Source organism: Mauremys mutica, chromosome 1 (assembly GCF_020497125.1).
Source record: "Mauremys mutica isolate MM-2020 ecotype Southern chromosome 1, ASM2049712v1, whole genome shotgun sequence".
In the NCBI taxonomy this organism is placed as follows: Eukaryota; Metazoa; Chordata; order Testudines; family Geoemydidae; genus Mauremys; species Mauremys mutica.
In genome coordinates, this window is record NC_059072.1 from 359,343,861 (window position 1) to 359,362,368 (window position 18,508).

Consider the following 18,508-nt stretch of genomic DNA (forward strand, 5'->3'; position numbering starts at 1 on the left):
CAAACTGGGGGCCGGGCTGCCTTGGGGGTTTGGAATGTATTTGGGGGGGAAGAGGGGGGCATCAGACGCTTAGGGGAAAAACCTTCCTGTGCACATTTTACCCAGTCCAATGAATAGTTAGAAAAATGGATTCCTCCAGGCAGATCCGGTCCTCTGATGACGCTGTGCATTTGAGTCTAGAAGTCGCTGTGCATTTTGCTGGATTTCTGTTAAGCTCGCACAGCACAATACAATGTCGTTGCCATCTGTACATAGATCCATTTGCTACAGCGTGGTGTGCACATTTCACTGTAAGCAGGCACCACAACTGCAGTTTTGCTTTTGCTCTTATGTCAATGCACTGTTGGCTCATTCACGGAACACATAAAAAAACTCAAGTGAAAAACAAAGAAGCCGAAACTGATTCAGTTGAAGCCCTGCCCCCACATACATCAGCATATGTGTTTGTGTGGTGACGGGGGTGTGTGTAAACATTTACAGACATAAAGAAAGGGGGGGGGCTGCGTGATCAAAAATGTTGAAGACCCACTGATCCAGTCTGACATCCTATATAGGCTGCAGAATTTCACCCATTTACCGCCCCCCCCTTATTGAGCCTATTGACTTGTGTGTGACTAACACATAACTTGTGTTCCTCTAAAGTGTGTCTTCCAGGAAGGTGTCCAGTCTTAGTTTGGAGATAGCAGCATAATCCACCACCTTCCTTGGGAGTTTGTTCCACCGGTTAAGCATCCTCACTGTTAAAAAGGTGTGCCTCATTTCCAAATTTAACTTGACTGGCTTCAGTTTCCAGCCACTGGTTCTTGTTATACCTTCCCCTGCTAGATTAAAGAGCCCTTTAGTAACTGGTATTTTGTTCCTGTGAAAGTGCTTGTCCACTGTCATCAAGCCAGCTCTCAATCTTCCCTTGTCACTAGTACTCCTCACTATGCTCCTGTTTCCAGCCAAGGGAAAGTTGGAAAAGGCAGAGGAGAAGAACAAATGGGGACAAATTGGCAGGAGTAAACTGAAGCTAGAAAGGAGAAGGAGGTTCTGGAGCAGCCGTCCAACATGAGCAGTGGGTGGGGTGGGTAATGACAACCCAGTTGGTTTTGAGATGGAGCTTGACAAGTTCATGCACCAAACGATATGCCGGGGTCGCCTGCCATAGCAGGGAAATGGGCTCATTCACCCAGCAGGTCACTTCCAGGCCTATGTCCCTATGGGTCACATTAGTGCAGTTTGCATCACACTGGGAGCTCATGTGGAGTTTCTTTGCCCATTGTGACCCTGCACCATGCTCAGTCCAATGGATTTGTCCCTCAGTAGATTCAGGAGAAGGCATGACTCAGTGTTATCATCTAGAAAAGGAATTGTTCTTGCGTTCCTGTGTAGTGATGTCACAGGAGTTTAATTCCCTGAGTTTCTGGTAATTGCTGCCAGCTGCCCCTTCCCCAGCCACTAGCTCCAGAGAGGAAGGATGGTTCAGGGTTAAAGTGCTGGCCTGGGACTCAGAAGAACTGGCTTCAGTTCCAGCCTCTTCCACAGACTTCTTCTGTGACCTTGGGCAATTCACTTAGTCTCTCTATTCCAGGGGTCCCAACGCAGTGCCCGCGGGTGCCATGGTGCCTGCCGGGGCATCCATGTGCGCCCACCTACTGGCTGCTGGACAAGCAGCTGCCAAAATGCCGCTGAGAAGTGGCAATGTCAAGAAGCACTACCACTGAAATCCCGCTGAATTTCCGCAGCATTTCGATGGCGACACCTCTTGACGTTGCCGCTTCACGGTGGCATTTCGGTGGTTGCCCGTCCGACAGCCACAGTCCTCGGCGGCTAGTTGTCCGGCGCCCACCCCATGGAAAAGGTGGGGGACCACTTAGGGTTAGGGTTAGGGTTAGGGTCTATTCCTAAGTCATATGCATTTTAATGTGGCTCAATGTGAACGTGTACATCTAGGAAGAAGAGACGCATCCTTACCGGATGGGGGACCCAATTCTGGGAAGCAGTGACTGAAAAAGAACTGTGAGGTTTAGTGGATAATCAGCTGAACATGAGCTCCAAATGCAACACTACAGCCGAAAAAGCCAGTGTAACCCGGGATGTACGTGCAGTGGAATCTCGAGCAGGGGCAGAGGGGTTATTTTACCTCTGTACTTGGCACTGGTGCGAGCACTGCTGGAATATTCAGTCCAGTTCTGGGCTGCCTCCCCCCAGAGCCCTGCTTTCACACCTCCCATTGGCTGGGAACCCATGTGGCCGCTTTTGGGGAGCCCCCCAGTTAAGTGCTTCCCAGAACTCACCTCACCTCATCCCATGCCCCAACCCCCTGCCCTACCACACCCAAACTCTGCTGCTGATGGGAGGGGGAGGTGTGGAGCCAGTACGGAGCTTGTCAGCCCCACCAACCCCTCTCCCCAGCACCAGCAGGGGTCCCGGGCAGCACGCGCCCCCCCCCGAAGCAACGTGGTCGCCCTCTCCCATCACCCACAGAGCCCCCAAGAAACTCCCCCCAAGTTTTATTCACTGGTATTTTTATTAAAAGTCATGGACAGGTCATGGGTCATGAATTTTTGCTTATGGCCTGTGACCTGTCCCTGACTTTTACTAAAAATACCTGTGACTAAAATGTAGCATTAATTACCAGAATTTTTTTTTAAAACATTAGAAGCACTAAGCTGCCAAACAATCAGTGGGGCTACTGGAAGATCCAGGGGCTGAAGGAGCACTCAAGGAAGATGAGGCTGTTGCGGAGAGGCATCGGTCTTCAATGCAGAGGGTGTGAGGGAGATTCCCACATCTGAACCATTCTTTTTAGGTGATAAATATGAAGAACTGTCCCACACTGAAGTGTAAATGGAGGAGATTGTGACACTGCACCCCATATTCATCATACTGGTATAATGAATATGGCTCTGGGAAGTACAGCATGGGGAGGAGGTGACCAGCCCTCTGTGAAGAAAGAAGTGGTTCAGGACTATTTAGAAAAGCTGGACGAGCACAAGTCCATGGGGCCGGATGCGCTGCATCCGAGGGTGCTAAAGGAGCTGGTAGATGTGATTACAAAGCCATTGGCCATTATCTTTGAAAACTCATGGCCACCGGGGGAGGTCCCGGATGACTGGAAAGATGCTAATGTAGTGTCCATCTTTAAAAAAGGGAAGGAGGAGGATCCGGGGAACTACAGGCCAGTCAGCCTCATCTCAGTCCCTCGAAAAATCATGGAGCAGGTCCTCAAGGAAACAATTTTGAAGCACCTAGAGAAGAGGAAAATGATCAGGAACAGTCAGCATGGATTCACCAAGGGCAAATCATGCCTGACTAACCTAATTGCCTTCGATGAGGAGATAACTGGGTCTGTGGATGAGGGGAAAGCAGTGGGTGTGTTATTCCTTGACTTTAGCAAAGCTTTTGATACGATCTCCCACAGTATTCTTGCCAGCAAGTAAAAGAAGTATGGGCTGTATGAGTGAATTATAAGGTGGATAGAAAGCTGGCTAGATCGTCGGGCTCAACGGGTAGTGATCAATGGCTCCATGTCTAGTTGGCAGCTGGTATCAAGTGGAGTGCCCCAACGGTTGGTCCTGGGGCTGGTTTTGTTCAATATCTTCATTAATGATCTGGAGGATGGCGTGGAGTGTACCCTCAGCAAGTTTGCAGATGACACTGAAGTGGGAGGAGTGGTAGCTATGCTGGAGGGTAGGGATAGCATACAGAGGGACCTAGACAAATTAGAGGATTGGGCCAAAAGAACTCTGATGAGGTTCAACAAGGACAAGTGCAAAGTCCTGTACTTAGGACGGAAGAATCCCATGCACTGTTACAGACTAGGGACCGACTGGCTAAGCAGCAGTTCTGCAGAAAATGACCTGGGGATTACAGTGGATGAGAAGCTGGGTGTGAGTCCGCAGTGTGCCCTTGTTGCCAAGAAGGCCAATGGCATATTGGGCTGTAATAGTAGGAGCATTGCCAGCAGATCGAGGGAAGTGATTATTCCCCTCTATTCGGGACTGGTGAGGCCACATCTAGGTTATTGCGTCCAGTTTTGGTCCCCCCACTACAGAAGGGATGTGGACAAATTGGAGAGAGTCCAGTGGAGGGCAATGAAAATGATTAGGGGGCTGAGGCACATGACTTATGAGGAGAGGTTGAGGGAATTGGGATTGTTTAGTCTGCAGAAGGGAAGAGTGAGGGGGGATTTGATAGCAGCCTTCAATTACCTGAAGGGGGGTTCCAAAGATGATGGCGCTCAACTGTTCTCAGAGGTGGTAGATGACAGAACAAGGAGCAATGGTCTCAAGTTGCAGTGGGGGAGGTCTAGGTAGGCTATTAGGAAACACTATTTCACTAGGAGGGTGGTGAAGCACTGGAATGGGTTACCTAGGGAGGTGGTAGAATCTCCTTCCTTAGAAGTTTTTAAGGTCAGGCTTGACAAAGCCCTGGCTGGGAAGATTTACTTAGTGTTGGTCCTGCTTTGAGCAGGGGATTGGACTAGATGACCTCCTGAGGTCTCTTCCGACCCTAATCTTCTATGATTCTATCCTCCATGAATTCATCTAGTTCCTTTTGAACCCCATTATACTTTTGGCCTTCACAACATCCCCTGACAATGAGTACCACAGGTTGACTGTGTGTTGTGTAAAATACTTCCTTTTCTTTGTTTTAAACCTGCTGCCTGTTAATTTCCTTTGGTAACCCCTGGTTCTTGTGTTATGTGAAATAGTAAACAAGACTTCCATATTTACTTTCTCCACACCATTCACGATTTTATAGATCACTACCATATCCCCTCTATTTTAGAGCACACAACACACAGTCAACCTGTAGTTGGAATCATGTTTTCTAATGTGCTTTACTTCTATCTTTTGAATCTTTTAAAAGCCTAGGAGAAGATCCTCCACATAGGGAGGGGTATAAGCCTTCTGAGCTGAGATTGGCTGGTGTCTGCTGCTTATGCTTGAGAGGCTTAGGTAAACTCTCAGGTAACTCAGTTTCGGTCTGTGGCACCATCTGCTGTAGTGTTGGTGCTCACAGGGCCTGGAGAGGCTGAATCACCAGCAAAGCAGTGTGAAACAGGGCCAGCCCAGCTGGGTGGTTAGAGGGATGCAGCAGTTCTCACAGCTCCCAGACTGCACCCCAGGGGTGACAACCCATCAGACTCATACCCTCTGGAGCCCAAATTTGGCCACAAGGCACCTATGATGCAAGCATGGGGGTAGGGATGGTAGCCTGAACAGGAGATCCAGATGTAGCAGTTGTTTGATTCCTCCCAAGCAGGGCACACCTACCTAAAATGCCAGCACACTGAAATAACCCCAGGGCAACAGATCAGGAAAATTCCATGGCTGTTCCCTCAGAAAATGTGGGATACCCTGTGAGATGAACTCCAGGTCATTTTACCATGGGAAGAGCTGAAGGAATGACACAGTGAGTGGAGACGTCCCATTGTACTGGTCCTGACCAAGGATATCCTAACCCGTTTCTGCATCAATTTGTGAAAGATCAACGCAGTATTGAAATTTGATGCCTCCCTGATACAGTAGATTAACTATTAAAACAGTTGGTAGCAGTCAGATATATATTCAACTTTAGACCTCACGCAGGGATACTGGCAAATACTGTTGATGCCAGAATCCTAGGAGAAGAAAGTCTTTTACACGCCCTTCGGCTTGCATCAATTCAGGATCATGTAATTTGGGCTCTATGGGGTGACACTGATTTTTCAGAGACTAGTGGAATGGATATTACAACTGCATGGGAGGTATGCAGTGGTACATTGCTACAATCAATTGAAAATTATTTTTGGTCCTGTATCTTGTGGCAGCAGTCCCACTCAGGGTGCAGATGGCAGTACATTACACACAGAAAAGAAAGCTATTATCAATCGCTAGTCTGAACAGGTTGCAAGATGCAGTTTGCCCTGATAATCTGAGCCCCTGTTAATGGCGAATCATTTCTTCACTCCCGGGGGTGATTCTCAGGCTAAGGTTCTCTAGGGTCTATTTTCTGCTCTTCTCACTGCTCACGGAGTCCAGGGAATTTTATGGGAGTCCTGGCCAACCTGAGAGTCCACAGGGACTCTTCAGGAGAATCATAAAGGTCTCTGTGCAGCACGCCGTGTCAGACGTGACATTCATAAACTGATTCTCAAGACTCTGCCTTGCTGTCTCAGTGAGGCTATTTCCTTTGTCTGCTGAGCAGCATTTCGGTGAGTTACCTCTTTCTGCAGTAAAGTTAGTGCCAAGGGCTCAGGAAGGGTTCCAGGGTTCAAGTCAAGAACCATCTGGTCAGTAATTCACCACCACGGGGACTTGAATTGTTTAGTACTCTCAGAAACACCAAGGGATTTACCTGGTAAAGTTGTAACTACAAATGTATTGGAAATACTTTAGACAAATATTTGTTTTTAAGTTCTGTTCCCTTTCTCTTACTGTGTCCTTCTATCTGTCTCAGTAGCTTCCTTTTTTGTGTGGTGTGGTTTTTTCTGTGGTTCACTCAAGTTTTCTAGTTCAACAACTTCACTGCCCTGTTCGGAAGTGCAGCCAAAGCCTCTGCAGTGGATATCTGTGTTACCAGAGGGTTCACAACGAGAATGGGCCACACACTGGCTATATTCTGCACTCTCATTCTGCCTTCACTGGGTCACTCCAGGTTGACACTGGCCTCTCTGAGAGCAAAATCAGGGCCCCTGTGTTTTGAAATTCCCAACTTTCATTCCTGGTCTCAGAATGCCACATGAACTGGGGGTTTCTTCAGATTCTCTCAGCCCCGGAACAGAACAGTGCTCTCTGCAGCAGGACCCAAAGCCATGATTTTCACAGCTGGGAGCCGAAAGTTAAACACTGAGGGTGAATCTGGTCCCCTTGAGATCAAAGGCAAAATTCTCAACAGAGCCAGGATTTTCCCCTAAATCCACATGTAGGGACTTAACTGAATGCCCTGATTTACATCGGCCATGAGCCTCCAGTGACTTCAGCTGGAGTCATCGAAGAAGAACTGACTGGAGAGTTGCTGAAATCGCAGACTCACAGGTTTAAACCTTCAAAACAATTAGGATAAGAATTTTTTTTCCAGGGCAGAGAAGGGTCTGCTTTCTCTGAGCCTCTGCATCTCTGTTTCTGGAGAGGATGAGAAGCACAAAAGGCAGTAAAATTAAAAGCATGTTTCTGGCTTAGAGGTGATGTTGCAAATGCACCAGGGGAGGTGCAGAAACACACAGTGTGTGGGGGTTGGGGGCGGGACAACGGGACATGCAGTAGCCAGATCACAGTGACTGGGAGTCCTGAAACAATGCGAAATGGGGAATGGACGTCCTCCCTGATGCACAGACCAAAGAGGTGTCATGAGGCCTCCTGGGTCTGGGAGGTGTCTCAGACTGCAATGGAAAGTGGACCACACTGTAGCAGATTGTCTCTGACACCAACCCCCATCCGGACCATCCTTCCTCCTGTGAGAAAGCCCACTACCGTTTTGTGGCAACGTCAGCAATTGCCAACATGGAAAAGCAGCCTCAGGAAGGGGTGTCCAGGTTTCTAACTGGGTGCAATACATCAAAGCTTTGTGTCTTTTTGAAGAAGAATTACTCACACTGGCTCCTTTTAGTCCCACGTCCTCTCTCTCTCCTGCCAGGCCTGTTCCTCTCTCCTTCCCTGCACAGACTGAGCTGCTGTCAGGGTTTCCTTTACCCCCAGAAAGGCAGTTCAGTCTCATCTCCCCCTTTTCCCCGGTGCAGGCAGACACTGAGTTTAACCGAGTCTGCGGAGATATTTCTGTGAGCTGTCGCTGTGCTATGTGGCACCTGGTTTTGGTCCTGGGTGAGGGTATCCCTATGTGGCAGGGATGGAAGCTCTGGGGATGGGGTGTATGGGGAGAATGACCACCCCAGAGCAACAAGAGAGAAAGGGAACAAAGAAAAGGAACCAGGAGAGGTAGGGGCTAGTTGAGGAGCCCACCCTCCTTGCTAAATTTTTAGTGGGACAAAGCCTGTGCCCACGGGAAGGGGCAGCTCAGCGAAGAAAGCAGGATCAGGCCCAGACAAGCAGGCAGGCAACAGATAACGAGATTGGAAAACAGGTTAGGAGCTCTGAGGAGCAGAGTGGCAGGAGTAAGGAAAAGAGTAAGTAAGTACAGATATGGGGAATTCAGATGCTGGGACAATACTTGGAATGGTGAAATCTGAGTTGATAAAAGTGTCATTTGGGGAGATAAGAAAGTGAGTTAAGGAAAGAGAGTGAGAAGTTAACTCTGCAGAGGCTGGAGGGAATTAAGCAGTTGAGCCTTGTAAAAATGTTAACAAAGGAAAGTGTTATAGAAAAAGAATTCTTGGTTTCTTTGCAGCCATTCTGAAGGAAAAATGGATCCTTTTCCAAAGGAATGTTTGTAAATAAGCCAGGCAGAAAGATGATCTGCTTTGAATCATTAGGCTGAACAATTCAGTCGAATTCGCTAAAAGAACATAAGAAATTTCTATTGGAACTTACCTGACCCAAATGTATAGAAAAGTAATCTATGTACAGCTGTGTAAAAATTAAAGCAGTGTAAGGGACGTTAAGCAGAAGAGTATGCTTGTATCTCTCTGTGTGTGTATAGATAGATTGTGTAAGTGCTTGAGACTAAGTGAAGTTTAGCTTTAAGTGAAAGCACTCTTGTGTTGTCTTGTTTGTGCAGCCATCTATCGGTCGGACGGCCGTGTCTCCCCTGATTTATTTCCTGACACCTCCTCGCACAGAGTAAAGTTACCAAGAGCTTTGGGTTGAAAGAACCCCGGGTAACAGGGGGACCTACATGGACAGGTGACCAGCACCAAGGGTTGTGGGGAAGGAAGAGGGGTGTACAAAGGCAGGCTGGCAGTGCAGGAGGCTGCGGGGGCAGGTAGGGGGTGTACACAGAGTGGACACATACTGGGCCCTTCTCCTGCCCCCACCTTTGCTGCAAGCAACCAAGATACTGACAAGACTCCAACAGGGGAGATTGGCACAGGTTTAAGGCACAAACCTGTATATTAAGGACTGCAGTATCCAGTGGGGTGAGAAAGGCTGTTTCATCTAGGTGTTGCCCAATCTAATAGGGTTGAGAGTTTAGTCTGCATCCTTATATTTTATTTTATTTTTGGTAACCACTCTGACTTTTTGCCTATTACTTAATATCCATCTTTGTAGTTAATAAATTTGTTTGTTTATTCTACCTGAAGCAGTGTGTTTGGTTTGAAGCGTGTAAGAGACTCCTCTGGGGATAACAAGCCTGGTACATATCAATTTCTTTGTTAAATTGACAAACTCATATAAGCTTGCAGCATCCAGCGGGCATAACTGCACACTGCAAGACGGAGGCTCCTAGGGTTGTGTCTGGGACAGGAGATATTAGCTAGTGTCATTTGGTTGCAAGTAGCTGGGAGCAGCTCACATGTCCGAGGCTGTGCCTGAACAGCCCAGGAGTGGGGGTTCTCACAGCAGAGCAGGGTCAGTCTTAACTCCCAGAGTCAAGGACTGGAGTGACCTAGCAGATCACTTTTCCAGATAACACCAGAGAGGAACGTCACAGGGTCACAGAGCGGCATGTAGACGGACAGGTGGACAGTGCTGCTGAAATAATGTTTTTCTCTGTGATTATTGGTCCACGGCCAGCTTTGGGACCTTTCCTGGTCCAGAGTGCGTTTTGGGAGTTTTGGGGTCTCTTTGCCCTGGCAAGCCACAGAACTGCAGCCTGGGTGTCACAACCTTTACTCAATTTTGCTTCCAATCATTCTTGTTATGGAACTTCAGGCATTTCACTGGTGGAAATAACCACTGATATTTTTGTGGCACTGTACCCCATGTGGTTCATAGGGATATTATTATGATATGATTATAGGTTATAGCATAATTATGATACATTTTATGCAAGATGGATCATGTAATATGTCATTGAAAAAGTTATGACTTTCTGAATATGATTATCCTATTTGTATGCATGTATAATTTTTGTCTGAAGTTATGAATATTGACTACTTATCAAAATTCTACAGGCCACTTCCCTCAGATCCACTGAGGAATACACTAAGAAACTGCACCATCTACTCAGGATATTCCCTACACTAACACCGGAACAAATCAACATACCCTTAGAGCCCCGACCAGGGTTATTCTATCTACCACCCAAGATCCACAAACCCAGAAATCCTGGATGCCCCATCATCTCGGGCATTGGCACTGTCACTGAAGGACTGTCTGGATATGTGGACTCTCTACTCAGACTCTATGCCACCAGCACTCCCTGCTATCTCCGTGACACCACTGATTTCCTGAGGAAACTACAATGCATTGGTGACCTTCCAGAAAACACCATCCTAGCCACCATGGATGTAGAGGCTCTCTACACAAACATCCCACACACTGATGGAATACAAGCTGTCAGGAACAGTATCCCTGATGATGCCACAGCACACCTGGTTGCTGAGCTCTGTGCCTTTATCCTCACACACAACTATTTCAAATTTGATGACAATATATATCTCCAGATCAGTGGCACCGCTATGGGCACCCGCATGGCCCCACAATATGCCAATATTTTTATGGCCGACCTGGAACAATGCTTCCTCAGCTCCCGTCCACTCACGCCCCTTCTCTACCTACGCTACATTGATGACATCTTCATCATCTGGACCCATGGGAAGGAGACTCTGGAAAAATTCCACCATGATTTCAACAGCTTCCACCCCACCATCAACCTCAGCCTGGACCAATCTACACAAGAGGTCCACTTCCTAGACACCACGGTGCAAATAAGTGATGGTCACATTAATACCACCCTATACTGAAAACCTACCGACCGCTATGCCTACCTTCATGCCTCCAGCTTCCATCCCGGGCACACCACACGATCCATTATCGACAGCCAAGCACTGAGGTACAACCGCATCTGCTCTAACCCCTCAGACAGAGACCAACACCTACAAAATCTCCACCAAGCATTCTCAAAACTACAGTACCCGCACAAGGAAATAAGGAAACAGATCAGCAGAGCCAGACGTGTACCCAGAAGCCTCCTACTGCAAGACAAACCCAAGAAAGAAACCAACAGGACTCTACTGGCCATCACATACAGTCCCCAGCTAAAACCCCTCCAACGCATCATCAGGGATCTACAACCCATCCTGGACAATGATCCCACACTTTCACAGGCCTTGGGTGGCAGGCCAGTCCTCGCCCACAGATAACCTGCCAACCTGAAGCATATTCTCACCAGTAACTGCACACCACACCATAGTAACTCTAGCTCAGGAACCAATCCATGCAACAAACCTCGATGCCAACTCTGCCTCATCTGCAAATTTGACACCATCAGCTCAGGATTAAACAAAGACTGTGAATGGCTTGCCAATTACAGAACCAGTTTCTCCTCCCTTGGTTTTCACACCTCAACTGCTAGAACAGGGCCTCATCCTCCCTGATTGAACTAACCTCGTTATCTCTAGCTTGCTTCTTGCTTGCATATATATACCTGCCCCTGGAAATTTCCACTACTTGCGTCCGACGAAGTGGGTATTCACCCACGAAAGCTCATGCTCCAAAACGTCTGTTAGTCTATAAGGTGCCACAGGATTCTTTGCTGCTTTTACAGATCCAGACTAACACGGCTACCCCTCTGATACTTGACTACTTATCTGTATTTCAAATGTAGCTTCCTCTGTGTAACACCCACTAGGCAATATGCTTTCAGTCTAGATAGCTGGTTGGGAAGGGCCTATTCAGGGCAATGAGCCATTGGGGGAAACAATAGGCCTGAAGAGAAACTTATCTCCCACCTGAGAATGCATCAGACAGCCTATAAGTAATGGATGCTATGACTCTACAAGGACATGTGACCAGGCCCCATAACTCTGGATTCCATCTTGGGGGGTCTGTAATTTTCCCACAAACTGGTCTGGGAACCAAGTTTTGAAACAAAGGGTTCCCGCCATATGCTAAAGCTATATAAAGCAGGAAGTGACATCATCGGTGGTTCTTCACTCCCCGCTCAAGAGGACTCCTAGATTGTTAATAACAATAAAATATTTACCGTCCTATTTGGTATAAAGCATGTAACTCCCTCTCTGTGCTTCTCTCTCTTCACAGGCACCTTGAGCATTTCTGAGTCATATCAACGCATCAACCACCTCATGGCAGCTTTCAACCTCACCCCCTCTGACCCTTCAACATTCATCTTAATGGGCATCCCTGGCCTGGAGGCTGCCCACATCTGGATTTCCATCCCTTTCTCTGTGTTCTACATTATCAGCCTCTTGGGAAATTTCACGCTTCTGTCTGTTGTAGGTAAGGAGCAGACCCTGCACAAGCCGATGTACCTGCTGCTCTGCATGCTGGCGCTCACAGACATCGCCACACCTACCTTTGTCGTGCCAAAGGCACTGTGTATATTTTGGTTCAATTTGAAAGGCATTACTGAAGCTGGCTGCCTCACCCAGATGTTCTTCCTCCACACAGTTTCTGTGATGCACTCAAGCACCCTCGTGACAATGGCCTTCGATCGCTACGTTGCCATATGTAACCCTCTGAAATACGCCACCATCCTCAGCAATGCACGACTAGCTAAGCTCGGGCTTGTAGGTTTGATAAGAGCTGTTCTCTTCATTCTGCCCCTATCCCTGCTCATGAGTCAGCAGCCATTCTGTGCCAACCGCATTATCCCCCATACGCAATGTGAGTACATAGCTGTGTTCAAGATGGTGTGTGGGGACACCACAGTCACCAGGATATATGCCATGGTGCTAACGTTTGTAATCAATGGGTTTGACCTGACGTTCATTGCCCTGTCCTACGGTCTGATCATCAGGGCCGTCCTCAGAATCTCCTCTAAGAATGCCCACTGGAAAGCCCTCAACACCTGCACAGCCCACATCTGTGTGATGCTGACATATTATACCCCTGGCCTCTTCTCCAATCTCACACACCGGTTCGGTCAAGGCATCGCACCCCATGTTCACATCATCTTGGCTGACCTCTATCTCCTCATCCCTCCCATGCTCAACCCTATCATTTATGGGGTCAAAACTAAAGAGCTTCGTGACAAAGTAGGTAAATACACCTGCTGCAGAAGGTGATCGCCTGGGGCCACTGACCTGAAACCTGTGTGACAAGAGGGGGAAAGCACATCTCCTCATTAATCAAGGGTGCCCTGTCCCAGTTTGGTTGAGCTAAGCATTGTGGAAGTTCACAGTCTGAGAAGTTCCTCTCACAGAATACCCTATCACTCCATCACTAAGCACTGCTCTTTCCATTGCTGAGTTCCCTCTCTCTGACCATCACCTGACCTCTTTCATTGTCACCCATCAGCTTCCATCCCCACACACCCTGTTACTCAGCCTTTCCGTGACTCCAAGGCTATGTCTACACTACCGCGGTAAGTGAACCTACTCTCTGCAACTCCAACTATGTGAATAACGTAGCTGGAGTCGACGTACTTTAGATCAAGCTAACACGGGGTCTACACCACGGGGCAGGCGATGGGAGAAAATCTCCCGTCGACTTATCTTACTCTTCTCATTGGGGGTTGACTTCAAAGTGATCTGCAGTTGATTTGGTGGGTCTTTACTAGACCTGCTAAATTGACTGCTGGTGGATCGATCCCAGCTGTAGTGTAGACCTGTCCTAAGACTGCCATAAAATACTGTAGCATTTTGATGCAAAGTGGTTTTCCATTAGTCCCTGTGTGGTCATGGTTCTTGTTCAGTTTTACAAACAGAAGCTACACTTTCAAATAGCCAAAGAGAAAAAGTAAGAAATGGCAATGCTGAACTTCTTTATCATATGTACAGTGATCCGGTGAGCAAAATTTGCCTGATTTTTCTACGTTGAATCCATCAGGAAACCCAGAGGATAATCCTAATGTTTCAGTTGGAAAGTCCTAATATAGTAAAGCTGCTGTAGGAATTGAAGATATTCTACTAGAACTTACTGGTGAGAGTTGTGAAACCGTGTGTTTTTGAGAACTGGACTGCTGTATTTAACTACTACATCACCTTTGAGTAAAAATAACTTACTGCTTTGCACAGCTGATTTTGGAGTGGAACAGATTCTGAACTTTCCTTACGTCCCAGAGAGGGCTCTTTGTGATATCTCCATGCCCACAGAGCGAGGTTTCTTGTTTTCATGAACGTTTCCCATTTTTCGTTCATTGTTCTTACAGTTGATGTTTAATACATTATATTTGGTTTGAACTTAATTTAGTGATCGGTGGGTCAGGGAAGCATCCGGTGTGAAGAGAGTACCCTGGAGTGGGGACACCCTAGCCTCTGTCCTAAGTGACCATGATGAGACAGGGGGTTTAGCATCCCAGGAATCCTGGGCTCTGCCGTGTCACCATTATGAGGATTCTGCCACACAGGAGAGTCCTTGAGGTCAGGCAGGCCTGTGGGAAAAGGGAGTGGGGACTCAGACCTTTTCCTCAGCGAATTCCCCTGAGGTAATGTAAAAGCCAGGAAAGTTCCCAACAATAGTTCCCCACTTACATTAGGGAACTGGGACAAACAGATGGCTTGGATTTTAGTGATGTGTAACTTATGAAATCTTCGTATACATGATAAAATCTGAAATGTGTAACTTCGGGGAGTGCACTTTCTGAGTAAGGTGAATGTAACATCACTGCACGAGATGGCTTCCCAGAGACTGGTATCGGGTAAAAGCTTTTTCCTGTACTATTTTATTATGGGGTTAGAGCAGTAAACCTGACATTGTTTATTTGGCCTCTTGAACATATGAATATTTCATAACAAATGAAAGCTTGGTCAAGGAATTGACTAGACAATTTATCAGCAACCGGTATGAGTCACTCCTTCCTCTCAGATTTCAGTATTTAGGCACAATAGACACACCCATAGAAGTAATTCGCCTGAGAAAAAATGCTGTTAAAATTAACAAGCCTCCAGCATTAAAGAAATTAATGAAAAAATTTAGTTCTGTTTGTCTCATTCTGCTCCGAAGGAAGATTCTGGAAACGGTAAATGCTGGTTCAAAACGGCTACAATCTAAAGACAGAGATGTATACGAAGCAGCAGGATTACTTCCCAAAGCCAATGAGTTTGTAGCTACATTTCAAATTGAATTAAAAGAAGCCAAATGTTCAGCAAGTAAATTAACAGGCAAATGGAAAGAGAAATCACGTCTGAAGAGAAGTGCTTGAGAAAGGCAAAAAGTCAGGGGAGCAGCTTGTTTTGTGGCAGACCAGTGAGGAGAGCAGACCTGCTACCAGCAGCTCCAGGGGAGATGAGCTGAGGGAAGGCAACTGCCCAAAGGTCCCTTTGTGAGGGAAGGGAGGGCCTGCTGCAGGGACAGCCTGAGAGGGAAGCACTAATCTCTCATATGAATGCTGGACTTGATTGATCCCCTTTATTTGCTCATTGGACTACTCCAGCAGGGGAGAGCCCGGGACTGAGCTGTCCTTCAGAGGTTCAGCCATACCACAGAAAGAGGCAGTTGCTGCCTGAGAAAAAAGGAGTAAGACCTTGTTACGTGCAACCACAAGAAGGTTCCTTGGGGTGAGCAGACACCTTTCATGCTGCTTTACCCCGGATGGAGACCTTGGGACATTTGCAGGGAAGTGGTAGGAAGTGGCCCGGGTAGGCAGCAGGTATAATAGGCCAGGGTAGGCTAAACCGCCCTAGACCATGCAGCTCCCAACCCGCCACCTTTGAGAGAGGGGACACCTGGCCTGCGCTCCACCCCTGATGACCCCTCCCGCTTTTTCCCCATTGCCCCACCCATGATCCATCTCTTCTTGTCCCTGCTCTGCCTCTCTGCTGAGGCCCCCTTTGCTCCTCGCTGAATCCTTCCTCTCCTCCCCTGAGAGGCTCCCACAGCCCACTACTCACCGAGCCTCTCCCCTCCTCCACCGGCCCGTGGGGCCCTCCGTTCCCCACGGTGTTGACTCTAGTCCAAACTCCCTCCTCTCCTCCACTACCTGCAGCTCGCTGAGTCCTTCCTGTCCTCCATCCCGCTCCCTCATGCTCCCCTCACCTGCCATTAGCTGTGTCCTTCCTCTTCTCCACTCCCCTGCTCACTAAATCCTTCCTCTCCTCCACTCTCCTTTCCCCATGCCCCTTTGCCCACTGCCTGCTGAGTGCTCCTCTCCTACAGACCAACCTCCCCTCCCCTGAGGTCCCTACCACCTGTTGTTTGCCAGTGAAAAACTGAACCACGTTTAAAAGTGGGCCCTGGCCTCCTGGCCCTTTGTGTTCCAGCAGCAGGAGGAGTCTCACAACTGGGCCAGGTATAGGAACCAGACATCAACCAAAGAGCAGAGGCATGCAAATGCCATGGCTGAGTAAGTGATGCAAAGTCCAAAGAAGGAGAAAAAGTGAACTAGGGACACTAGAATAAGCATATTTTTGTCTTGGTCTTTCTCATTTACGTCGGAATATTCCAAGACATGGTCATTTTTACTTTATTTTTAGGACACTAAAAATAATCAGGTTCTTAAAAGAACTTTATTATAAAGAACAAAGTAAAAGAAATACTTCTGTAAAATCAGGATGGAAGGTAATTTTACAGGGTAAATAAAAATATTTAAAACACAGAGGATTCCCCTCAAAGCTTAGCTTCAAAGTTACAAAAAACAGGAATGAAACGAAAGATAATCTAATGCATTTCCTTGCTATTACTTACAATTTCTGTAATTTTAAATGCATCAGTTCATGACCTTTTTAGGAACTGGGTTACCTGCTTGGTCTCTCTCTTTGTCCTGAGAGGGAACAAAACAGAGAGCACAAAGAAAACCTCCCCCCCCCTCCAGATTTGAAAGTGTCTTCTTTTCCCTTCTGGTCCTTCTGGTCAGGTGCCAACTAGGTTAATTGAACTGATTAACCCCTTACAGGTAAGTGATTCTGTACTTCTGGCCAGCAGGGATTTGATGTTACTGCATTCATAAAGGTTGTTACCCTTCCCTTTATATGTATTACAGAAGCTTTTTCCCTATATTTTTCCTGTATTTTACTCCATTTCCAGTGACTGCAGGGTCTCTCAAACCACTGAAAAACTGTCTGTAAGGAAAGCAGAAAACTGCATTTGCAGGTTCACTGTAAAGGGTCTGGTCTGTACTTTTATTAAAGTCAATTGGTTGGTATATTATTCTCAAGACTCCCCAGGAAAGGGGGTGAAGGGGCTTGGGGGGATATTTTGGGGAAACAGGAACTCCAAATGGTCCTTTTCCTGAATCTTTGTCTAAATCACTTGGTGATGGCAGCAATACTGTCAAAGGACAAGGAAAGGATTTGTGCCTTGGGGAAGTTTTTAACCTAAGCTGGTAGAAATAAGTGTAGGGAGTCTTTCATGTGGGTCCTCACAGCTGTACCCCAGAGTTCACAGTCAACCTGTGGAACTCTTTGCCAGGGGATGTTGTGAAGGCTAAGACTACAACAGGGTTAAAAAAGGAACTAGATACATCGATGGAGGATAGGTCCATAAGTGGCTATTAGCCAGGATGGGGAGGGATACAAAACCATGCTTTCAAGTGTCCCTAGCTTCTGTTTTCCAGAACCCAGGAAGGGGCAACAGGGGTGGATCACTTGATGATGACCTGTTCTATTCATTCCCTCTGAAGCACCTGGCATTGACCACTGTCACAGGACAGGATACTGGGATAGATGGGCCATTGGTCTGACACAGGATGGCCATTCTTATGTTCTTATAAAGAGTAATTTTTTTAAGGGTTCCTTTGTCAGGGTTCCTTACCCCTCTGGAGTCACGCCATGATGGGAAGGTATTTCCTGATCCTGAGGTGAATATTTAGCTAATGCATATCATTGTATGGTTGCTAGGATATAACACATAAGTGTGTATCTGCTTGTAACTGTATTTTGGATGTAATCAGCACCAAGTTCCCTTTGGACTAATAAAGGAATTATTGTGTGGAAACTTAGTTATGCTCAACCTGAATACACTTAGTAGGGAAATTATTTCCAATATCTGGCCTATCTGGTCATATTGCACAAGGACTGGAACCACTTTGGTGAAGTTCTGAAGGAATGGGGAGAACAGCTGACTGAGAAGATGGCAGCTGACACCCCAGTGAGAGTATGCGTGGAACCAGCAGAGTTGGTAGGAACAGGGGAAGAAAAAGATGATGCTGTGGAGGACACTTCCAGCCAGGTCAGTGGGCGTGCAACAACCACAGCCCTTGATAGCATCCGGAATGCGTTCACACGGGGAGTGGCTATCCTGACCTGCAACACAATTCAGGAACGAGGGGCAAACCAGATGATCAGTCATGACTAAGGTTAAGATTTTGTCAGAGTTATTTTTACTTAAAGTCACGGACAAATCGCAGGCAGTAAACAAAAAATCATGGACATCCGTGACCCGTCTGTGACTTTTACTAAAAATAAGGCAGGGGGACTCACAGAGAGATTATTAAAGCCCGATCACAAGGATGAGAGCCCGAACCTCACTTCTGGAGGAGGGAAGGTCCAGCACATGCTGCCGCCACAGCTAACAGCTCCGTGGCCCCCACAACAGCCCCAGCAACACAGAGATCTGGGGACCCAGGGAGCTGAGAGCTGTTG

General features: G+C 47.3%; 1 protein-coding gene across 1 annotated transcript; it reads left to right on the forward strand.

The window, feature by feature from the left end:
• The first annotated feature begins 12,292 nt into the window (after positions 1–12,292).
• Positions 12,293–13,054, forward strand: LOC123362058 (putative olfactory receptor 52P1). The gene has a single exon (XM_045002342.1). It carries the CDS (start codon positions 12,293–12,295, stop codon positions 13,052–13,054), a length of 762 nt encoding a protein of 253 aa, XP_044858277.1.
• Positions 13,055–18,508: the final 5,454 nt, after the last annotated feature.